Genomic DNA, 22,914 nt, shown 5'->3' with positions numbered 1-22,914 from the left:
GAACGGTATTTTCCCGCAAATTTAATTTTGGAACATTCATGCGTAGGCCTTCCTGTAGCTCAGTTCGTAGAGCACGGCGCTTGTAACGCCAGGGTAGTGGGTTCGATCCCCGGGACCACCCATACGTAGAATGTATGCACACATGACTGTAAGTCGCTTTGGATCTGCTAAATGGCATATATTATTATTATTATTACATTTTAAACTAAACATTCTGATCTGGTCCATCTGCACTATTAATTGATACAGTGTGTACCTCCACTACACTACTTTGAAACGTATCAGTGGGGATTAGGAAGTGAGTATATGCAATGTCCACTAAAAAAATAAGTGGACATATGGCATATACCATCCACTACACCACTGAATGTAAGATCTCAGTGGTTCATTCTGTGTTTCAGCCATCATTTGTTAAAGAAAAAAAACGATCCAAAATATTGACAATAAAAACTACAGATAAGAAATATTAAACTTTATTCAATTACTCATATTGCACTACTAATATCCTACTCACTCAAAAACACAATTCATTCTTATCATACAGACAACATGTGCTCAATGTGATACAATATGCCAATATTAATCTCAGTAGAATCATTGGGAACACAGTGTTGAGCGGTAAATTTTACCTAACTGGGAGAGATTGAGACACGAAAAGGAGGGAGTGGGCGCGGGAGTTGAAACTTCCCCTGATCAGTTTCGAATTATCGCCCTAATGGTTAAGGTTAGAAATTGGAGAGGGTAAGCTGATCCAAGATCTGTATTTAAGGGTTACATCAACCCAGTGCAGTGGTTGGCAATTGGGCTGAGTTATTGGGCTTGTTTGACTGGTAAGGCGAAAGCAACCGGCTGTATATGAAAGTCGAGAAGTGAAGTCGGGAGGTGCATCTGCGAGAGCCGAAAGTCAGACACTGATGTGGTTTTCCAACAGCAAGTCTCAGTGCAACATGGCAGTGTTGTCATTGTTTATTTTTTAAATGATTTATGTCGAAATAAACATGTCTCCAACCCCCATATCACACACCCACAAACTGAAATATATGTGTAAACTACATTGTACAATCAATTGGTGAGAGAGAGACTCAAATATCACATTCATTAATTTGTACATTTCCACTGTAGCCTGCTAGTATTCAGACCCCTTGACTTTTCCATATTTCATTACGTTACACTTACATATTTTAAAATGGATTTATAAAATCTTCCGCAATCTACACGCAATACCTAATGACGAAACGTAAACAGGCTTTTAGATTTTTGTGCGAATGAATAAAAAACAGAAATACCTTATTTACATAAGTATTCAGAAACTTTGCAATGAGACTCGAAATTGAGCTCAGGTGCATCCTGTCTCCATTGATCATCCTTGAGAAGTTTCTAAAACGGGATTGGAGTCCACCTGTGGTAGATTCAATTGATTGGACATGATTTGGAAAGACACACACTTGTCTATATAAGGTCCCACAGTTGACAGTGCATGTCAGAGCAAAAACCAGGCCAGGAGGTCAAAGGAATTGTCCTTTGAGCTCCGAGACAGGATTGTGTCAAGGCACAGATTTCTGCAACATTGAAGGTCACCAAGAACACAGTGGCTCCATCATTTTTAAATGGAAGAAGTTTGGAACCACCAAGATTCTTCCTAGAGCTGGCCATCCGGCCAAACTGAGCAATCGGCGGACAAGGGCCTTGGTCAGGGAGGTGACCAAGAACCCGATGGTCACTCTGACAGAGCTCCAGAGTTCCTCTGTGGAGATGGGAGAACCTTCCAGAAGGACAACCATCACTGCAGCACTCCCCCAATCGGGCCTTTAAGGTAGAGGTGCCAGTTGGATGCCACTCCTTAAAAGGCACATGACAGCCTGCTTGAAAGTTGCCAAAAGGCACTTAAAGACTCTCATACCTATGGCTGCAGGATGAAGTTGGTGAAGAGCAACTGCAGAAGCTTGCAGTCGATTGTAGACCTTTGATCACGATTTTTGTCAAGTTCTGCAATCTACATTTTTATCCCCATAATGCAACAGACATTCGTAAATTTAATTTTTGTCCCCCCCCCAGTTTTATCATTGGAATGTACGACCATGCGGACGCCTCCGAGCTGTCTGGGTTTTATTCAATTGGATAAAAAATTGGATAAAAAAAGATGTATATATGTCCCCCCCAATTCTAAAACCAAAGTTGTGGCCCTGCAGTGAAACAAAGACAGGCAGGGACAGACGGGCAGGCAGGCAGGCAGGTGCAGAGAGAGGGGAAAGGGGAAGTGGGGAGGGGGGGGGGGAGAAAGAGCGCTGACATTCTGAATAAACAAATACTGTACTCGGTTTCATATCAAGCTTCTACACCCTATAACAGGATTCTGGTAGGAGCATACCGTTGAAGTCGAGTGTTTACATATACCTTAGCCAAATACATTTAAACTCAGTTTTTCACAATTCCTGACATTTAATCCTAGTTAACATTTCTTGTTTTAGGTCAGTTAGGATCACCACTTTATTTTAAGAATGTGAAATGTCAGAATAATAGTAGAGAGAGTGATTTATTTCAGCTTTTATTTCTTTCATCACATTCCCAGTGGGTCAGAAGTTTACATACACTTTAGTATTTGGTAGCATTGCCTTTATCTTGGGTCAAATGTTTCGGTAGCCTTCCATAAGCTTCCCACAATAAATTGGGTGAATTTGGCCCACTCCTCCTGACAGAGCTGGTGTGACTGAGTCAGGTATGTAGGCCTCCTTGATCGCACATGCTTTTTCAGTTCTGGCCACATATTTTCTATAGGATTGAGGTCAGGGCTTTGTGATGGCCACTCCTATACCTTGACTCTGTTGTAATGCAGAGTATGCTTGGGTCCATTCTCCATTTGGAAGACCCATTTGCGACCAAGCTTTAACTTCCTGACTGATGTCTTGAGATGTTGCTTCAATATATACACATAATTTTCTTTCCTCATGATGCCATCTATTTTGTGAAGTGCACCAGTTCCTCCTGCAGCAAAGCACCCCCACAACATGATGCTGCCACCCCTGTTTGGAAATTGTTCCCAAGGATGAACCAGACTTTTGGAGGTCTACAAATTTTTTTCTGATTTCTTGGCTGATTTCTTTAGATTTTCCCATGATGTCAAGCAAAGAGGCACTGAGTTTGAAGGTAGGCCTTCAAATACATCCACAGGTACACCTCCAATTGGCTCAAATTATGTTAATTAGCCTATCAGAAGCTCCTAAAGCCACAACTAATTTTCTGGAATTTTCCAAGCTGTTTAAAGGCAGTCAATTTAGTGTATGTAAATTTCTGACCCACTGGAATTGTGATACAGTGAAATAGTGAAATAATCTGTCTGTAAACAATTGTTGGAAAAATTGTGTCATGCACAAAGTAGATGTCCTAGCCGAAAAAAACTATAGTTTATTAACAAGACAATTGTGGAGTGGTTGAAAAACAATTTTTAATGACTCCAACTTAAGTGCATGTAAACTTCAGACTTCAACTGTAACAAAGGCAAGTTCGCAATTTAAGCCCTTCAGCCCTCGTTTTTGATCAAGTTTGCGAGTGTACAATTATATTTACTTCGGCCCCATAATTCAATTCGTGGTGATTGTACATCCGCTAAGAATAGTCTGCGGAAATGTAAAACCTCAATGTCAATATGGATAAGTCAACATACAAGTGTAAGTAAAAAAGGTTAGAAATTGTGCTACTCAGGCCTCGTGAGTGGCGCAGCGGTCTAAGGCACTGTCACAGCCGGCTCTGTCGCAGCCAGCCGGTGCACAATTGGCCCAGCCTCGTCCGTGTTAGGGGAGGGTTTGGCCAGCAGGGATGTTCTTGTCCCATTGCACACTCGCGACTCCTGTGGCGGGCCGGGTGCAATGCACCCTGACGCGGTCACCAGGTGTACGATGTTTCCTCCGACACAATGGGGCGGCTGGCTTCTGGGTTAAACGGGCGTTGTGTCATGAAGCAGTGCGGCTTGGTTGGGTTGTGTTGTGTTTCGGAGGACGTATGGCTCTTGCTCTTCGCCTTTCCCGAGTCCGTACGGAAGTTGCAGCGATGGGACAAGGGAGAAAAAGGGGTGAAAAAAAATAAATAGTGCTGTTTGCACATGATGGCACAAACACGTCTCGTAAAAGTAACTATGTTTTTGTTTGGTTAGCTTTTGTAGAAATAAAACATTTTCCTTCTTCAGAAGTTCCAGCTAGGCAGGCTAACATTCGTTAGCTAATTAATTTGCTAGCTGTCATACAGTAGGCGTATATTAATAATTATATAGATAATTTAAGTAGACATGCAATCATAATTGACTGTAGCGCATATAAAGCACCCACAAGCTACCGGTGGCTGAAACAATCATCGCGGGTTGAACGAGTGACGAATTTCCAGGCAAGGGCGGTCCATTTAAAAATCATTCCTTCCTCTCTCGCTCCTTGCCCTGCAAGCGTCTATTCGTCAGACGTCATGATCCGCCATCAGAAGTGCCCACTTAATTTGAGGCCTGAGGATAGGGTGTGTCTTTTAAGTGTTTGGAATTCAGCCAAAGAGAGAGTAATACATGACTCAGGCAAAGCAGGTGCACCCAGATAGTCTCTAATAAAAGAGTGAGTCAGTCACACCATTCCCATGCTTACAATAAAAGGACTAATTGTATTTTTTTTTCTTAAGTGATGAGCAAGTACATAAGATATTTGTTAGAAGTGGTAAAAACCTATAGGTTACTTAAGAAAGTCTCATAATTCAGCATGGCTAGACAGTGGTGGACCCCTGAGGCTGAAGCCAGTGGAATGACTCAGAGCTTTGTCACAGCCCAGTAGCACAGACTTCCTGTCCAGTGGACAGCGGAACAGGAAGGAACAAGTGGGGTGTGGGAGAAGAGGGGGGCTTAAACACTGCTCCATCACACGTGAAATGCTCCTTGGTTGTTGTCTCACACCACTGGCTAGCCCTCAAGCACAAACACAGATGTGCGCGCGTGCACACAAAGTCGCTCATGCCAAATCATTAATCTCATCTTCCCTGCACCACACTGTCCTAAAGCAGTAGTGTTTGTGTTGGAGTTGTTTTTGGAATTGGTCAGCAAAACCAGAGGCTACTCCCGCTGACATCCCACCCAAGACATTCCTGCTTTTGTTATCAAGATGGAGGAACATGTTGTTCCTTTAAACTAGAATTACATTTCCAGTGAGGAGGTTATCAAATACAGTGCATTCGGAAAGTATTCTGACCTCTTCACTTTTTCCACATTGTTACGTTACATCCTTATTCTAAAATTGATTAAATGTTTTCCCTCATCAATCTACACACAATACCCCACAATGACAAAGCAAAAACAGTTCTTATTAAATGTTTGAAAAAAAACCTTGACTTAATACTTTATTGAAGCAAAGGTGTCAGCGATTATAGCCTCAAGTCTTCATGGGTTTGGCACTACAAAATTGGCACACTTGTATTTGGGGAGACTCTCCTATTCTTCTCTGCAGATCCTCTCAAGCTGTCAGGTTGGATGGGGAGCATCGCTACACAGCTACTTGTCCCGAAGCCACTCCTGCGTTGTCTTGGCTGTGTGCTTAGGGTTGTTGTCCTGTTGGAAGGTGAACCTTAGCCCCAGTCTGAGGTCCTGAGCGCTCTGGAGCAGTTTTTCATCAAGGATCTCTCTGTACATTGCTCAGTTCATCTTTCCCTCAATCCTGACTACTCTCCCAGTCCCTGCAAAACATCCCCACAGCATGATGTTGCCATCACCATGCTTCACCGTAGGTATGGTGCCAGGTTTCCTTCAGACGTGATGCTTGGCATTCAGGCGAGAGTTCAATCTTGGTTTCATCAGACCAGAGAATGTTGTTTCTCATGGTCTGAGAGTCCTTTAGGTGCCTTTTGACAAAATCAAAGCGGGCTGTCATGTGCCTTTTACTGAGGAGTGTTTCCGTCTGGCAACTCTCTCATAAAGGCCTGATTGGTGGAGTGCTACAAAGGTAGTTTTCCTTCTGGAAGGTTTTCCCATCTCCCTCGATTGCTCAGTTTGGCCAGGCCTCCAGCTCTAGGAAGACTCTTGGTGGTTCCAAACTTCATCCATTTAAGAATGATGGAGGTCACAGAGTTCTTGGGGATCTTGTGTTATTATGTGTAACTCTGTGTTGTTGTTTTTGGTCACCCTGCTTTGCTTTATCTTGGCCAGGTCACAGTTGTAAATGAGAACTTGTTCCCAACTGGCCTACCTGGTTTAAATAAAATTCAATGCTGCAGACATTTTTTAGTACTCTTCCCCAGATCTGTGCCTCGACACAATCCTGTCTCGGAGCTCTACAGACAATTCCTTCTACGGACCATGGCTTGGTTTTTACTCTGACATGCAGTGTCAACTGTGGGACCTTAAATAGACAGGTGAGTGCCTTTCCAAATCATGTCCAATCAATTGAATTTACCACAGGTGGACTCCAATCAAATTGCAGAAACATCTCAAGGATGATCAATGGAAACAGGATGCACCTGAGCTCAATTTCGAGTCTCATAGCAAAGGGTCTGAATACTTATGTAAGGTATTTTTGTTTTTTATTTTTAATACATTTGCAAACATTTCTAAAAACCTGTTATCACTTTGTCATTGTGTGTAGATTGATGAGATATAGAGTACCAGTCAAATGATTGGACACACCTACTCATTCCAGAGTCTTTCTTTATTTTGACTATTTTCTACATTGTAGAATAACATTTAATACATCAACACTATGAAATAACACTATGAAATAACACTTATGGGTTCATGTAGTAACCAAAAAAGTGTTAAACAAATCAAAATATACACTGCTCAAAAAAATAAAGGGAACACTTAAACAACACAATGTAACTACAAGTCAATCACACTTCTGTGAAATCAAGCTGTACACTTAGGAAGCAACACTGATTGACAATACATTTCACATGCTGTTGTGCAAATGGAATAGACAACAGGTGGAAATTATAGACAATTAGCAAGACACCCCCAATAAAGGAGTGGTTCTGCAGGTGGTGACCACAGACCACTTCTCAGTTCCTATGCTTCCTGGCTGATATTTTGGTCACTTTTGAATGCTGGCGGGGCTTTCACTCTAGTGGTAGCATGAGACGGAGTCTACAACCCACACAAGTGGCTCAGGTAGTGCAGCTCATCCAGGATGGAACATCAATGCGAGTTGTGGCAAGAATGTTTGCTGTGTCTGTCAGCGTAGTGTCCAGAGCATGGAGGCGCTACCAGGAGACAGGCCAGTACATCAGGAGACGTGGAGGAGGCCGTAGGAGGGCAACAACCCAGCAGCAGGACCGTTTACCTCCGCCTTTGTGCAAGGAGGAGCACTGCCAGAGCCCTGCAAAATGACCTCCAGCAGGCCACAAATGTGCATGTGTCTGCTCAAAAGGTCAGAAACATACTCCATGAGGGTGGTATGAGGGCCCGACATCCACAGGTGGGGGTTGTGCTTACAGCCCAAAACCGTGCAGGACGTTTGGCATTTGCCAGAGAACCCCAAGATTTGCAAATTCGCCACCCTGTGCACTTCTCAGATGAAAGCAGGTTCACACTGAGCACATGTGACAGAGTCTGGAGACGCTGTGGAGAACGTTCTGCTGCCTGCAACATCCTCCAGCATGACCGGTTTGGCGGTGGGTCAGTCATGGTGTGGCATTTATTTGGGGGGCCGCACAGCCCTCCATGTGCTCGCCAGAGGTAGCCTGACTGCCATTAGGTACCGAGATGAGATCCTCAGACCCCTTGTTCCTCCTAATGCAAGACAATGCTAGATCTCATGTGGCTGGAGTGTGTCAGCAGTTCCTGCAAGAGGAAGGCTTTGATGCTATGGACTGGCCCGCCCATTCCCCAGACCTGAATCCAACTGAGCACATCTGGGACATCATGTCTCACTCCATCCACCAACGCCACGTTGCACCACAGACTCTCCAGGAGTTGGCGGATGCTTTAGTCCAGGTCTGGGAGGAGATCCCTCAGGAGACCATCCGTCACCTCATCAGGAGCATGCCCAGGTGTTGTAGGGAGGTCATACAGGCACGTGGAGGCCACACACACTACTGAGCCTCATTTTTACTTGTTTTAAGGACATTACATCAAAGTTGGATCAGCCTGTAGTGTGGTTTTCCACTTAAATTTTGAGTGTGACTCCAAATCCAGACCGCCATGGGTTGATAAATTTGATTTTCATTGATATTTTTTGTTATTTTGTTGTCAGCACATTCAACTATGTCATTCATTTATATTTGATATTCTTCTAAGTAGCCACCCTTTGCATTGATGACAGCTTTGCACACTCTTGGCATTTTTTGGTTACTACATGAATCCATGTGTTATTTCATAGTGTTAATGTCTTCACTATTATTCTACAATGTAGAAAATAGTAAAAAAATAAAGTATAACCCTTGAATGAGTAGGTGTCCAAACTTTTGACTGGTACTGTATATATATTTTAAAGCCATTGTAGATTAAGGCTGTAACGTAACAAAATGTGGAAAAAGTGAAGGGGTCGGAATACTTTCCGAATGCTCTGTATATTAACATAGTGAAGAGATTGAGAGTTCTATCCCATTTTACACCCCACCAATCATCCAGACTATAGATGAACAGATTGTAAACACCATTTTGCCTACTGTATAGTGCACCAATATAACGTCAGGCCGCCCACAACACAAATACAACAAATCCCTCAATTACTCAACTATGGAACAGAACGGATAACACATCCAAGAAACCACAAGGTGTGTAAAAAATCCAAATCATGTTCCAGACTTGACATCAAATCAACAACATGCCATGCACACACACAGACCAGGCCAAAAAGAAGGCATGAAAGCACTAGGCTGAGATGAAGGAAATGAAGATGAGATGAAGGGGAGGGCCTGCAGGTTGTGGAATGTCAAAAAACAGATGAAGAGACATTTCTTATTTATCACGGGTATCATGGCTCACTGAAAACACTGTCAGTCTCTCTCTGCTTGTATGTCTATCTTAACTTTTCAGCTAAAAGGGGGGATTGTATTGATCAAACAAATAAACCAAATTATAACCCAGGAATTACCTACAACCCATAATTTAGAGAAACAGTTAAATGTCCTAAGAAAAGCTGCCCCTAACGTGTGGGTGTATGCCATGCCAGAGGTACTCTATCTACCCAGTCTAGTCAACCCAAGATCTTTGTAATTGATGGAGGTTGGTTTTAGTATCAGCTGTGCCTGCTGGCCCACATATTTACACCCCACACACACAGGATCCCGAGGAGAGCATTGTTTTGACATTAATTGCGTCTTGCAGGAAATTCAGTGTTGCTATTCCAGGCACTGCTGTGGATTTACTCTGCAAACGACAGAACAGCTTTGGAAAAATAAATAACAAACTAGTTGTTTAGGATGAAATGAGTGTTTAGCTAATTCTTGAGTGTGTGAGCATATTCTATCATTCTCAAAGTTTATCTTTGTACTAAGTAGCACAAACAGCATGATTCAGACCTCTCAGGGCTGGACACTATGTCTCTCTGGTGTCCAGGGATACTAGGGTAGTGTAAAAAAAAATGCCCTTCCCTCTCTGAGGTTTAAAGGAAGTGCAGCGCGAGTCCCTTCTCGTGAAAAACTTTAATTTGCCCCAGGTCTGGCCGTGAATGAGGCTGCCCACTCATCTGAGACACTGGCCTCTCCATGCTGTGTGTATGAGTGTGTCTTCACATTCGGTATAGTCACACATCCACGACGGTGGGTATATGGTTAGACGTTCAGAAAGCAGCGCCGGGTCCTTTGTTGACAATGTGGTCTGTAGTTCGATGGCATCTATATTTTAAGAAAGGAAAGAATACATGCATACACTGTAGTCAGGTTCATTGCTAAACTACCAATGAAAAAAATAAGAAAACTGCACATGAACATTTCTACTCAAATCTGTTTCAAGAGTATTTAGAAAAGAACACAGTAATGCCAGTTTCAGAGGTTGACCCATAGAGATCCTAATATTCTAATTCTATGGGCTGACCCTACAACTGTGAGAGGTCACAGAGGTTGGCAGTCACTTAGGTTAAAGGTCATAGTGGGAGGGGCATCTTTAGACCCCAGCTGTTTTGGGGAGCTACTGATGATGGCACAGTGAATGCATGACTGGGGGAGGGCAATGTATGTGTGTGTAGCCCACTCACCCTCCTCAGCATAGCGTCTCTGTGAGACAGGCGTCGACAGTGGGAGTCAGCTGTGGGCTTTTGTTCCCGGTCGTCCAGTCTGACTAATCCTATCAGGAATCCTGGATTGTTAGGTCGAGGAAGAAAACAAGTGAAAAGGCTTTAGATAGAAAGAGGGTTACTGTGCAAGAAGTCCTTGAGACATGCTGTATGTATGTGCCTGAATGTTTCACAGCCACTGTAACATAGTTTATTGACCACATTTTTTTATTAGAGTAACCTGTAGAAGAGATCACAACTAATTTCCTACACTCTGAAAGTGGATTTGTTTGGAAGGATGTTGCAGTTGTTAATCATTAAGTAAAATTAAGAAAGTTGGATAATGTTTTCCCTAGAACTTTCAAATCTCTAAATGTTTCTAACTAATTAACAAATATCCAGTCCTGTACAAATAAAGAGATGTACTTGTATTGACAGTGACACACACTCTCACAGTGCTCTTGGGTAAAGTAGTCACTGGGCTCCTTCTGTGATCAAAGTAGCTTAACCCCAAGGAGTAAAGGCAACATGTGTGACTGTGAGGCCCTCAAATACCCTCTGTCCCACACACTACTCCTCTCCTGCCACATGTGAGTGTGTTCATGTAGTTGTGACATGACAGGGGGTAGTGTTGCATTCCTCCGGGGCAGAGCAGCAGAAAGGCCAGTGGCCCCCCACCACTGGGGGTTGGAAAGGTGAAAGAGGGGACCGAAGAATAGGATGGGGTTTGAGGGGTGAAGTGGTTTGGTTGAGAGAAATGCCAGCAGGGGGGGGGGGGGCAGACACCATAATAGACTGGAATTCACAATTTCTCCACGTTTCACTGGCATCTGAAAGATGTGACCTCTGTATGGTTGGGGTATAGGTACTAGGGGCGAGGCTATGTGAGGGTGATATTGGGGGATGGGGCACAACCATGCTGCCTTTTGGTGATAAGAAGTTCACAATGTAAAGGAACAGTGGAATAGTGGAGCCAGACGAGGGATGTTATGGCTGCAAAGTTCAAAATCCCAGTGGCCAAATTCTAATTCTTTACAATCAAGAGACATTCTCCTAAACTCCAAGTAAAGTAAACAATAATTTGGCTCAATCAGCTCACTTTAGGTAATAACATCACTCAAAAATAAACGGGATCCACCCAGTAACTAGTGGGGTGTGTTTAGAGGATATGAAATAGTAAACGTTAGAACTATACATCATAAGATGTCTCTCACCAGACCAGTGAACAGTATGAGCTTTATCTTCATAGCAAATTCATCTGACCATTTTCCAGTTAGTTAAGAACATACAATAATACTGTACATCCAAACATTCAATCAGCAGGAAGTCAGATTGTTATACATCCACATTTGTGTTCAAGGCAATAAAATAATATACACAGTAGACACACCACGTCTGCCATGAGGATCCCGTTCCCCTCCCCTAGCTTACTAAGCTCCTTCTGGCACGTTTCGCTTTCACCATGGCGAGCAGATCAGCCTTTCCTGTGAAACCCCCAGAACCCTCTTCTCTGTGGGTCATGACCTCATACTGATTTGAGACATGGGGCTCAATTAGCCCACAGGGAGGGACTTGGATCCCACCCATCCATGAAACTGTATTTATACTGTGCTATATGGGCCAAGGTCTGTGTGTTAACCTATGCTCCAGATCAGTATACTGAGGGAGATGGTTAAGCAGTTTCTACAGTCCGTATCACATTCTGCACCAAAGTTCAATGTTATTACATACACTTGAAACATTTAGTAATAATAGGAGTATCATTCCTTTTCTTAGTAGATGGTAACTTCAATAATTATACATCAATAAAATATCATTTAATAAAAGTGTTACATGAATGTATAAAATGTATTTACATGAGATTAAAAACACAAACCCTCACAATACACTTAGAAAAACAGTACAATATACATATAGGCATCACAAAGTATCCTGAAATGAAAATACAAAACATTGGAAAATACTCTTCACAGGTGAAGCACAAAATAGCGATTTCTCCATCACATTGGGCATGAACCTAGTTGTAATGTCATACAGTCTCTTCCAGCATCTACAGATTTCACATATCAATTTCAGGAACTTTATCCATACATCAGTGTGTCTTAGTTAGCTCACTCCTTAGGACAGCAGGGTGATGAGGGCATCCAGAAACTTAGTCCTGTCCTCCATCTTTAGCTCAATGACTGCAAAGGCAAAACATAGGTAAGTATGAGCACGTGTATTGCTCAATTTGAGCTTGTTATGGCTACCAGGTGCAAGGGAAATGTTTTTTAAACACCTGATGATGTAATGATTAAAGCTGTAACAATGGACTTGAGAAAGCACCTGTATGAGAGCCAAATAAAGTACTGAAACACCAGTGTACTGCTAAACAAGGCCAATCTGTAGTGTGTCATGTCTGCCCTCTTGTGGAAAATATATACAATTACAATAACATTTTACTTACTAGAGGTGTCGAAGTGGTCGTGGAGAGTTCTGGAGCTGGTGCTCTCTGCTGCTTTCTCAAACGCACGGCCAAAGAAACTATTGGAGAGGGAGAGAGACAAAGAAATTAAGGAGAGAGCGAGAACAAAATAAATATTAAAATTAGCATTTGTTTTAGTTTTGCCCAAAACATAAAGAACATTCAAGTGCTTGCACAGAGACAGGCACACAACTTATGAACTCACTTCTTCTTGTCGGATGTCTCAGACTCAGGTGGGATGCCTAGAACGATGACAGTTCTCTTCTCCACATCCATGGGAGCAGCTATGATCAAGGGCAGCAGCTTACATCGTTTATTCCTCGTCTATGTACAGGCATAGGCAGACAAGCAAGAGCAATGCAAAATACCATAAACAAACATCTAAAACACGGTCATTTCTGTTTGAAACTAATTGAAGACCAGGGGCAAGAGCTAGACAGGGCCTTGGATAATGGGTAAGTGAAATACTGAGTTACTCACAGAGCGGACAAAGGCTTTGAGCAGGTACTTGCAGAGCAGGGTCAAGGCCATGGGCTTGGAGAACAGCTTCACATCAGGAGTTCCCTGCACAGAGATGGATGGTCATAGGGAGGACATACCAGACACTAGTGTTGTCACGATATCAACATTTTACAAACGATACCAACATTTTACAAACGACACCAGGCGAATTCAGAATGACCTAGCGTCCGGTTCACCCCGTCCCATGTAACTTGTTCCCGTTTTCTAAACGTTATGCACATGTGCTACAAAACACACAACAACAAAAACTCACTTCACTGATGTTCAAATTTCTACTCAAAATGTAACTTCTGTATACTGCATAGAATGGCTGGTTTGCTCATATTTGCAAAGGCCTACCTGTGATTTGGCTGGAGGTACATACATACATAATAATCTGCATGTCATTATGGCAGTAAGGGGAAAACCCTGCATGAAACCTTTACGCTTCAATTCACACACTTACTGACTCTCTCCCCTCAAACACCACTCTCTCCTACAAACACATTGAGCCCAACATTAAAACCGTTATGCACCAAACAGAATGTAAGGACTAGAAAGAGAGTTTCGGCTCACATTAGGTGTTGCTTCAATGCATCAAATGTAAGGATAAAAAAAAACAGATCAGGGACAGCATTCCCCCTCATCACCACTACATTAAGTTTAAACTGATGGAGGAACAGATGTCCAGGAAGAGCGAACAGAGAGAAACAGGCGAGTGAGGACTGATACGGGATGCGGCAGGCTGATTACTGCAGCCACATGATATGCTCATGAAAGTCAAGTGGACATTATTGGACCAGCGGATACAAGACATTAGTTGCTAAACTTTTTTTTATTTATACAGAATTTATAAAAAATGCCAGACTTTATAGACATTTTATAACAGGTGCCACTGTCTTCTTAAACAGTAGGGTCAAAACATTTGGTAGTATCATATGAAGTGGTACTATGGTATTCGAAAATGTTGGCATCATAAGTATCATGACATTTTGGTACTGTGATATTACAGTGGTAACAGTATACTGTATAATACATACCTCCAAGAGGTAGCAGTAGAGGAAGGGTCCCTGTGACAGTATGAGGTTGGTGCAGATGCAACTGGCTACAGTCTGTTGGATGGCCATCAACTTCTTCTTAGCCAAATCAATGCCACCATGGAGACGCTCCAGGTTACTCCTTCAGAAGAAAGAAAACAGGATGGGATCATTCCAACACCTGGAGTGTATTCATTAGTGCACACCGTAACACTTTTTGCAAAAAGAATGTGTTACTATTGGACAGAATTCAAATAGGTCCCTCTTAGAGTTGGGTGAACCTTTGTCATATTGTGATTATGTACTCATAATGGATGGGAGACCAGATGCTGCTGGAAGTGGTGTTGGGGGACGACGACGACTAGGGGGCACTCCGGTCTAAGGAGATTCCAATGCCCCAGGGCAGTGAAGGGGACATTGCCCTGCGAGGGTGCAATCTTTCAGATAGGACGTTAAAGAGGTGTTCTGACACTGTAGTCATTCAAAAATCCCATGTCACTTATCATTAGTGTAGGGGTGTTAAACCCTGTGTCATGGCTAAATTCCTAACCTGGCCCCATTCCATTATGGCCACCTCATCATCCCCCTCATTCCTAATTGGCCTCCTCACTTGATAGGTGATGTGTGGTGAGAGTTCTGGCAGAAAATGGTTGCTGTGCATCATCCAGGTGGGTGCCACACATTAGTGGTGGATGAGGTAAGATTCCCCCTACTATGTAAACTGATTTGAGTACTTCTGGTTGGTAGAAAGGTGCTTTACAAATCCAATCAATTATGAAAAATGAGGGGGGTCCCCGGTGAATTTGCTATCACAAAAGTGGTCCCCGGCCCCAAAAAGTTTGAGAACCCCTGGCCTAGCCCAAAGGTCATATTGAATAGAGAGAAGGGAATATAGCGTAAGTTTTTTTTTTTTAACAGCTAGACAATATAGTTAAGGAGTGTCAGTTATAAAACGTAATAAGTTTAAGCTTTAACGTCTGTGCATCCGACAGAGCTAGAAACATTTTCTGAATGGACATTTTGCACTGGTTTGGTGGAATTCTGTCTAGCCCAAATTCCTCTCTTGCGTTCTACTGCCCTATACAACATAGGCTAGTTATTGAAATAGGTTATAGTAAACAGGAATAGGCAGATTACTCTGAATGTCAATCGTGTGCTGCCCTGTCCGACCCTCGTTCTTCAGGCCTATGGCGCAGCGCCAGTCAAGTTCAAATAGGCTAAACCATCATTTGTCACATCACAAGGTTGTCAATCGCCGATGGCTGTCAATCGTCATCGATAAACGTTCCTATCGTAATATCGCCCAACCCTTGTCCCTCTCTCGTTTGATCCCAAGTGAACACACACATGGGGTGAGCACAGTGAGGGCCCAAGACCCTGTGCTCTCTGTTAATCATTATACATTGAATCATGAGCTCAACAAGGAATAAAATAACAATCCAGCTTTCTGGGATTGTCCAGTATTCCTCTTACACCAGGACAGGCAGTCAAAGGCTTTTCTTATGGAGAGTTAGTGTGCGCATGTGTGTACCTGGAGAGGCAGTCGAGGGCCTTGATAAAGTTGTCGCCGGGGCTGTCGTCCTTCTCAGTGCTCTCCAGCAGGGCGGCAGTAGCGTGCACGACATCACTGGCCAGGAAATGGTTTTTGAAACCAAAGTGAACGCCGAAAGTTTGGATACGGATGTCCTTCATACTGAAGGGACAGAGAAAACAGCATTAAATGAGGGGTATAGACCCTTTTATGTGTTTACAAACATTGCCACACACAGGCGATGCGCGCAAGTTAGTGGCAGAACAAGTGGGAGTTCTTATAATTTAGAACACCAGCAAAAAAAAAAGCCTCTATTTACATGTTGCTTATGAGTGCATCTCACACTACAACTGCTGTACCCAAAACAGTTATTTTCCAAAGCTTGCAAACAAATGGAATCTTAACGACTGTTAAGTGAGAATCAAAACATTGTATGCGTATGAGAACACCAAAGGTATTTTGTTTAGGAGTAATAAAAAAGTGAATCTAGGCTGTCGAACGGGCGCAGATGGCAATGGCTTTCTTACTGCTGCCAAGAGTTGCGCACATCTGTGCGTGAAGTCATTGTGTTGTGTAGTTGAAAATAGTCTATTGGGCATATTAGGAGAAGGGCATATTTTATTCATCATATACACAGAGTGATTGATAATGGGGATTACAGATATCTTGATGCACTAGAATAGACAAACACTTACCCGTATTTGTTGGAGGATTCTTCTATAACTTCTCTCAGGTTTTCTTTGACTGACATGTCCATAGAGTTGAACTTCTGCTTCACCTGCTTCAGGGGCAGGCTGGGACAACACAAACAGAAACCATCTTTGATGATGCCTTCAACCAATCCATTGTTATCAATAAATCAAAACAACAAACTGCTGCCCATTTACTTTTGATGAAGTGACATTTGTCCTTCAGAGGCTACAGACTAATTGTAGCTTACATTAACTAATTAACTAATTGATTAGCATGTTCCTAAAGTGATCATTTCACGGAGATCCTATTCTATTTGACAGTCATAACTTGGGGATAGCATACCCCATGTCAGCAAGGAATTCCTGGAGTTTCTTCTGGCCATGCATTGACCAGAGCTTAAAGTTGCAGGAGGTGTAAGAGGAGTTACAGATACTCTCAAACAGAGACCAGTGCTGGTACAGGGCCAGACGCAGACTGAGACAGGGCGTCAAGGGGTTGACACACAGAGAAAGGCATGACGGGGAGGAACGGGAGGGTGACAGGACAGCATACACACAGCCGCAAGAATGTGGCAACGCTTACTAATAACACGTCGGACCCAAATTAAAAAACTAGGGCCGGGACAATACCAGCATTGCGATACTCGTTAATATCGAGGCAAAACCAGGGCAAAAATGAGAACTTCCCTTTTAATTTCTTTAAAATCCTGCAGTAAGTAAACATGTGCTATACCTTGGAAAATAAACTAAATGTGACTCTGGATGACAATGTAATTATGTTTGTTTCCAACATTAGGGCTGTTTTCCTGAAGTTAAATCCGCCTCGTGTCGTCGTTCCTTGCCATGATACTGGTATCGTCACAGCCCTAGAAAACACCACAGCAACAAAATAGCTGAACCAAAGGTCTCAAAAAGTTAGGTCTCAACTAGTTGTCAAGCACAAGTCTGAGCTCCCCTGGTCCTTTGGCCAGTGAAGTTAAAGGATACTCGTACTCGAAGGAGATCCTCATGCAATCGATAGAGAGAGAATTATCCTCATCCTCGTTCCGGTGGTTGTGACGCGAGACGTGGCGCTGCAGAGTAGCGATGTCTGTTACATACTTCATACTGGGAGGCACAGGAACAATACAAGGAAGTTAGTGCTCGTGTAAGACATGAGCTTTGTATTTTTCAAAAACTTTGTAGGCATCCTAGATGTTGCATCAGATTTGAAGTGTTATAGAAGAGAGTTGGAGTGAAATATTCTTACTGAGTGATTTTATCATGAACCCACTGGTCAGTCAGCCCAATGATGGCCCACCTGTCCAACATCAAATGTTTAACAGATTGTTGTCATAGTCTGCATATGCAATAAATTACACTTATATCATTTTACAAAAAACATAAAGATCACTTACCACAGCATATCTTTAGTGTCCTTAGTCAGGACCCATGCCAGCTCAAATATCACCATTGCAGCCTGCACACATATATACATATACACACACATGTTCAAAAGTTTGGGGTCACTTAGAAATCTCCTTGTTTTTGTCCATTAAAATAACATAAAATTGATCAGAAATACAGTGTAGACATTGTTAATGTTGTAAATGACTATTATAGCTGGAAAAGGTTGATTTATAATGGAATATCTACATAGGCTTACAGAGGACCATTATCAGCAACCATCACTCCTGTGTTCCAATGGCACGTTGTTTTAGCTAATCAAAGTTTATAATTTTAAAAGTAATTGTTCATTAGAAAACCCTTTCGCAATTATGTTAGCTGAAAACTGTGGTTCTGATTAAAGAAGCAATAAAACTGGCCTTCTTTAGACTAGTTGGGTATCTGGAGCATCAGCATTTCTGGGTTTGATTACAGGCTCAAAATAGCCAGAAACAAAGACCTTTCTTCTGAAAATCATCAATCTATTCTTGTTCTGAGAAATGAAGGCTATTCCATGCGAAAAATTGCCAAGAATCTAAAAGATCTCGTACAATGCGGTGTACTACTCCCTTCACAGAACAGCGTAAACTGGCTAGATAGAAAGATGAGTGGGAAGCCCAGGGGCACAACTGAAAAAGAGGACAAGTACATTAGAGTGTCTAGTTTGAGAAACAGACGCCTCGCAAGTCCTCAACTGGCAGTTTCATGAAATAGTACCCGCCAAACACCAGTCTCAACGTCAACAATGAAGAGGCGACTCCAGGATGCTGGACTTCTAGGCAGAGTTGCAGGGAAAAAGCTATATCCCAAACTGGCCAATAAAAAGAAAAGATTAAGATGGGCTAAATAATAAAAACAATGGACAGAGGATGATTGGTAAAAAGTGTTATGGACAGACGAATCTAAGTTTGAGGTGTTCGGATCACAAAGAAGAACATTTGTGATAAGCAGAAAAAATGAAAAGATGCTGGAGGAGTGCTTGACGCCATCTGTCAAGCATGGTGGAGGCAATGTGATGGTGTGGGGGTGCTTTGGTGGTGGTAAAGCGGGAGATTTGTACAGGGTAAAAGGGATCTTAAAGGAAGGCTATCACTCCATTTTCCAACACCATGCCATACCCTGTAGACGGCACTTAATTGGAGCCAATTTCCTCCTACAACAGGACAATGACCCAAAGCACAGCTCCAAACTATGCAAGAACTATTTAGAGAAGAAGCAGTCAGCTGGTATTCTGTCTATAATGGAGTGGCCAGCAGTCACCAGATCTCAACCCTATTGAGCTGTTGTGGGAGCAGCTTGACCATAGGGTACGTAAGAAGTGCCCATCAAGCCAATCCAACTTGTGGGAGGTGTTTCAGGAAGCATGGGGTGAAATCTCTTCAGATTACCTCAACAAATTGACAACTAGAATGCCAAAAGGTCTGCAATGCCGTAATTGCTGCAAATGGAAGATTCTTTGACAAAAGCTAAGTTTAAAGGACACAATTATTATTTCAATTAAAAATCATTTATAATTTTGTCAACATCTTGACTATATTTCCTATTAATTTTGCAACTCCTTTCATGTATGTTTTCATAGAAAACATGGACATTTCTAAGTAACCCCCATATATATTTTTTTTATTAATAAAAATGGAAAAAAAAATTGGGGTCACTTAGAAATGTCCATGTTATTTATATAACATACACACACACACATAACCGTTCAAAAGTTTGGACATGCCTACTGATTCAAGGGTTTCTACAATAATGTATGTATCACACACACACAGCAAGTTTCAACATAACCAATATATAATGCATACTCACCGAAGTCCCATGGTATTCATATTGCTCATAGTCAAACAGGATCTCACGTCTGAAATGAAACGTTTCAAAACTCAAAGTTAGAAGACCGTTTAAACCTTTAAAGTGGCAGTGTGGTTAAAAACGTGATTTACCTGTTGTAACTATTATTAGGCCACACAATGAGATCAAAATATCATAATTTTCACAATTTCGATGTTATTGCCCTTTTTGTGTAAGAGTCTTTTTTTTTTTTAAATGCCTGGAAATTCATCCTGTTCAGATGGGATGGAACTTCTGGCCCACAATCATGACAATGTGATCCAATTATAAAGAGTCCATGACTGTTCATCTGGGTACAGGGGTGGGCTCTAGATCATCCTATCAGCCAATTAGGGCTGTGTATGTAAACATCTTCAACTTTGTCTGTTAACGCCCACTCGATTAGACAGAGCATTTCAAGGGCCAAAGTTGGTTCAGGGAAATAAATTATACCAAACATATTTGAGTAATTTTCAATAAATAAACAGTGATTTATTAACCAAACTGTGATGATTTAAATATTAAATGATAAAAGACTGCATGGGGGCTATAAACGTCACCTCCTTGCCTCCCACTCTCTCGTTGCTCTCTGTCGCTCAATCCTCTTCTCCACTTCCCCCTAAAAATGGGAACATGTTGGTATAAATAACAATACATCACTGCAAACTTGATCGGCTTAGTCTACTTTTTGTGGAAATCAACATTGTCATATGCAAATAAAATTACACCCGGCAAAATAAACATTAATAAGAAGCAGAAATATTGTATCCACCTTGGATCAATATCAATATTTTTCTTATCAACTTTTGTGACATCAATACAGCTTAGTAGTGCTGGTCGATGTGGACAAAAGGCAATTTATCATGATACGGATTTAATTGATGCGATAACAATAAATAGAATGATAAGTTTTTAAAAAAATAGTATGTACCATTTTTTTATCCTTTAAACTACTACTAGTTTGATGGTTGTAGTCATCAATTGTCCTATTAACAATCACCCTTATTAGCTAAATTATTTCATATCAAACTTTACATTTCTTTAGTATTGGCTACTTATCGTACTGAACAATATATTCAAAATGCCTGCAATAAGTGATCGGTGTGGTCAGTGTCGATAATTTTTGGTTTATCGTCTCAGCTCTGCAGCATAGTATACCTCATCGTATCGCCTCCGTTTCCCAGAAGGCTCAGAGCCTCCGTCACTCTCATTCCCAGAGTCATCGCCGCCTTCTTCCTCTTCATCGCGGAAGATGTCATCATAGGAGGGCACTCCAAGGTCATCATCCTGCTTGATCATCATCTTCACCTGGGGTGGGGGGTTGGATTGTGGGGGATTGAATTCAGAACACTGATTGACACTGGCTCTTCATCTGGACAGCAACTTCTGTGCTCATTATCATCTCAAAGGCAGTATCCTAAAGGACTTTCCTCCTCTGAAGTCACCCAACTGCTGCCAAAGGGAAGCAACCCCTTGTGAAGGACTAGCCCAAACTTAAACCTCTTTATTAATAATTTAACTTAAGAGGTTTAATTGTATTACATAGTGAATGCATTTGAGATAACTCACGATCAAATGACTACCTATGTAGCAGCACGTGTTCCACGTCGGAATGTATGTCCATAGTTGGTAGACAGGCCTTCTTAAAATGTCATCCCTTACATGAACGAGCAGTGCATAAGAAACTATTAAATGATATTGTTAGATGCTACCACCCCCCGCCAAATCAAAACCAAAGATGGATTCCATGTTGTGTTCTCGCTTTGCACGCACACCTGTGTTTCACACCTGTATGTCCTAGCTAAATCAGCCTCGTAACACAGGCACCATGCTGACACAGACAGGAAGTACAATGGAGCGTGTGCGAGCAAACACTATGACATCCATATTTGGTATTGATTGGGAGGGGGTAGTAGCATCTAATAATTGAATTTGTTCCTGGGCATAGCGTGGCGATGCATTCTGAATCAGAACTACCCACGGATATACCTCCCGATGTGGGAAAAGCATCAAACAAGCACAGACAAAGATTAGTAAATAAGTCACACAGTGAGCTAGTTTTATAAAGCTAGACCGAGAATACAATACTGGTCTAGAAGCTGGGCTTGTGATGGACCAGTGCACTCAATTACAATTATTGATTGACTATGTCCTAAATGGTACCCTATTCCCCATATAGCGTGCTACTTTTGCACTATGTAGGGAAAAGGCTGTCATTTAGGATAGACATTGACTGCTCACCTGGGTGTCATTGTAGACATTAACTACATCCACAGGTCTGTGTGTGTCACAGATGAAGAAGATGGAATCTTCCTCTGGCTGAAGGGTCTCCAGGAGATCAACATTGGCCCCACAGTTGATCAGGACAAAACAGCGGAACTGAAATGAGAGCAAATAACAGACACCTTCATGGATGTTTGTAGTTTTGATAATCATGCTAGACACAATAAGGTGAATTCCAGGGTATTCAGGTGTGGACAGGTGTCTAACATTACCTGCTCCTTGTGCTCTAAGAAGGCGGTACCAAGGTCTTGCCAACCTGTCACTGGCACCAAGGTGTACTGGACCTGGTCACAGTGAAACAGTGCCTGGGTAGATGGGGGTGAAAGAGGCAGTAAGAAAACATGTGAATTAGACAAACATGTAGAAGATCAGTTAACTTATTTGACAGCAAAAGATGGGGCCTTGACTTACCTGTAATATCTTACAGGCGCAGAGTGCATCGATATCAGATGACACCAGGAGGGCAACTCTCTGAAAGTAATGGAGGAACAGGTCAATAGTCAAGTCACAGAAGTTTGTAAAAAGGTAACGATAGCGTTAACATCCTATTTTATTTAGCAAAAATAGCAGGCGAATAATTAACGTTAGTTGACTGAAAAATGGCGGTGGTCTTCCTATTTTCACCCCTCTCTGCGGTTAGATAACGCGCTAGTTAACAGGAAACTAAATAGTGTCAGAAGTTCTTACCTGGTTGACAACAACGTCGTAGAATTCCTTTCTTATGTCCGTAATAAACATTTTACAATATATTCCTAAGGTTGTATAAAAACAGAAAAATATAAAATAACTTTACGGGTACTTTATTATTGTTCAATGCAGCCAGGAGCTTTTCTGTCGTATGATCAAATTGTCCTTGTTGGAAATATGGCGCCAATTCGCACTTCAGCTGCTGAATGTTAAACAACCAATAAAACTCCACTTTGTAGGCTTATGTAAAACTGACCAATAGAAATTGCATGCAAGTAGGCGGGAGCGCGTTTAGACAATC

At 42.1% G+C, this 22,914-nt stretch overlaps 1 protein-coding gene across 1 annotated transcript; it reads right to left on the bottom strand.

Annotated features, from left to right (window-relative positions):
• Positions 1 to 11,961: 11,961 nt before the first annotated feature.
• cdc45 (CDC45 cell division cycle 45 homolog (S. cerevisiae)) lies at positions 11,962 to 22,805 on the bottom strand. Its single transcript, XM_046348686.1, has 18 exons — positions 22,614 to 22,805; positions 22,338 to 22,397; positions 22,139 to 22,231; positions 21,885 to 22,022; positions 20,802 to 20,951; positions 20,204 to 20,262; positions 19,626 to 19,674; positions 17,789 to 17,850; positions 17,641 to 17,691; positions 17,379 to 17,498; positions 16,735 to 16,866; positions 16,395 to 16,493; positions 15,700 to 15,861; positions 14,172 to 14,310; positions 13,111 to 13,194; positions 12,836 to 12,954; positions 12,613 to 12,689; positions 11,962 to 12,349 (listed from the first exon to the last, which is right to left on the bottom strand). The coding sequence occupies exons 1-18, from the start codon at positions 22,662 to 22,664 to the stop codon at positions 12,285 to 12,287; spliced, it is 1,710 nt and encodes a 569-aa protein (XP_046204642.1). The 5' UTR covers positions 22,665 to 22,805; the 3' UTR covers positions 11,962 to 12,284.
• Positions 22,806 to 22,914: the final 109 nt, after the last annotated feature.

The sequence above is a fragment of the Oncorhynchus gorbuscha genome, linkage group LG05, assembly GCF_021184085.1.
Source record: "Oncorhynchus gorbuscha isolate QuinsamMale2020 ecotype Even-year linkage group LG05, OgorEven_v1.0, whole genome shotgun sequence".
Taxonomy (NCBI): Eukaryota; Metazoa; Chordata; class Actinopteri; order Salmoniformes; family Salmonidae; genus Oncorhynchus; species Oncorhynchus gorbuscha.
The sequence above is the reverse complement of the archived record's forward strand: the minus strand, read 5'-3'. Positions and strand labels throughout refer to the sequence as shown.

Coding starts and splice junctions, on each gene's coding strand:
- cdc45 (XM_046348686.1), bottom strand. CDS start 22,664: ATGTTTATTACGGACATAAGAAAGGAATTCTACGACGTTGTTGTCAAC. Junction 20,263..20,801: donor AACGGAGGCGATACGATGAG/GTATACTATGCT, acceptor TCCCATTTTTAG/GGGGAAGTGGAGAAGAGGAT. Junction 17,499..17,640: donor GTTCATGATAAAATCACTCA/GTAAGAATATTT, acceptor TGTGCCTCCCAG/TATGAAGTATGTAACAGACA.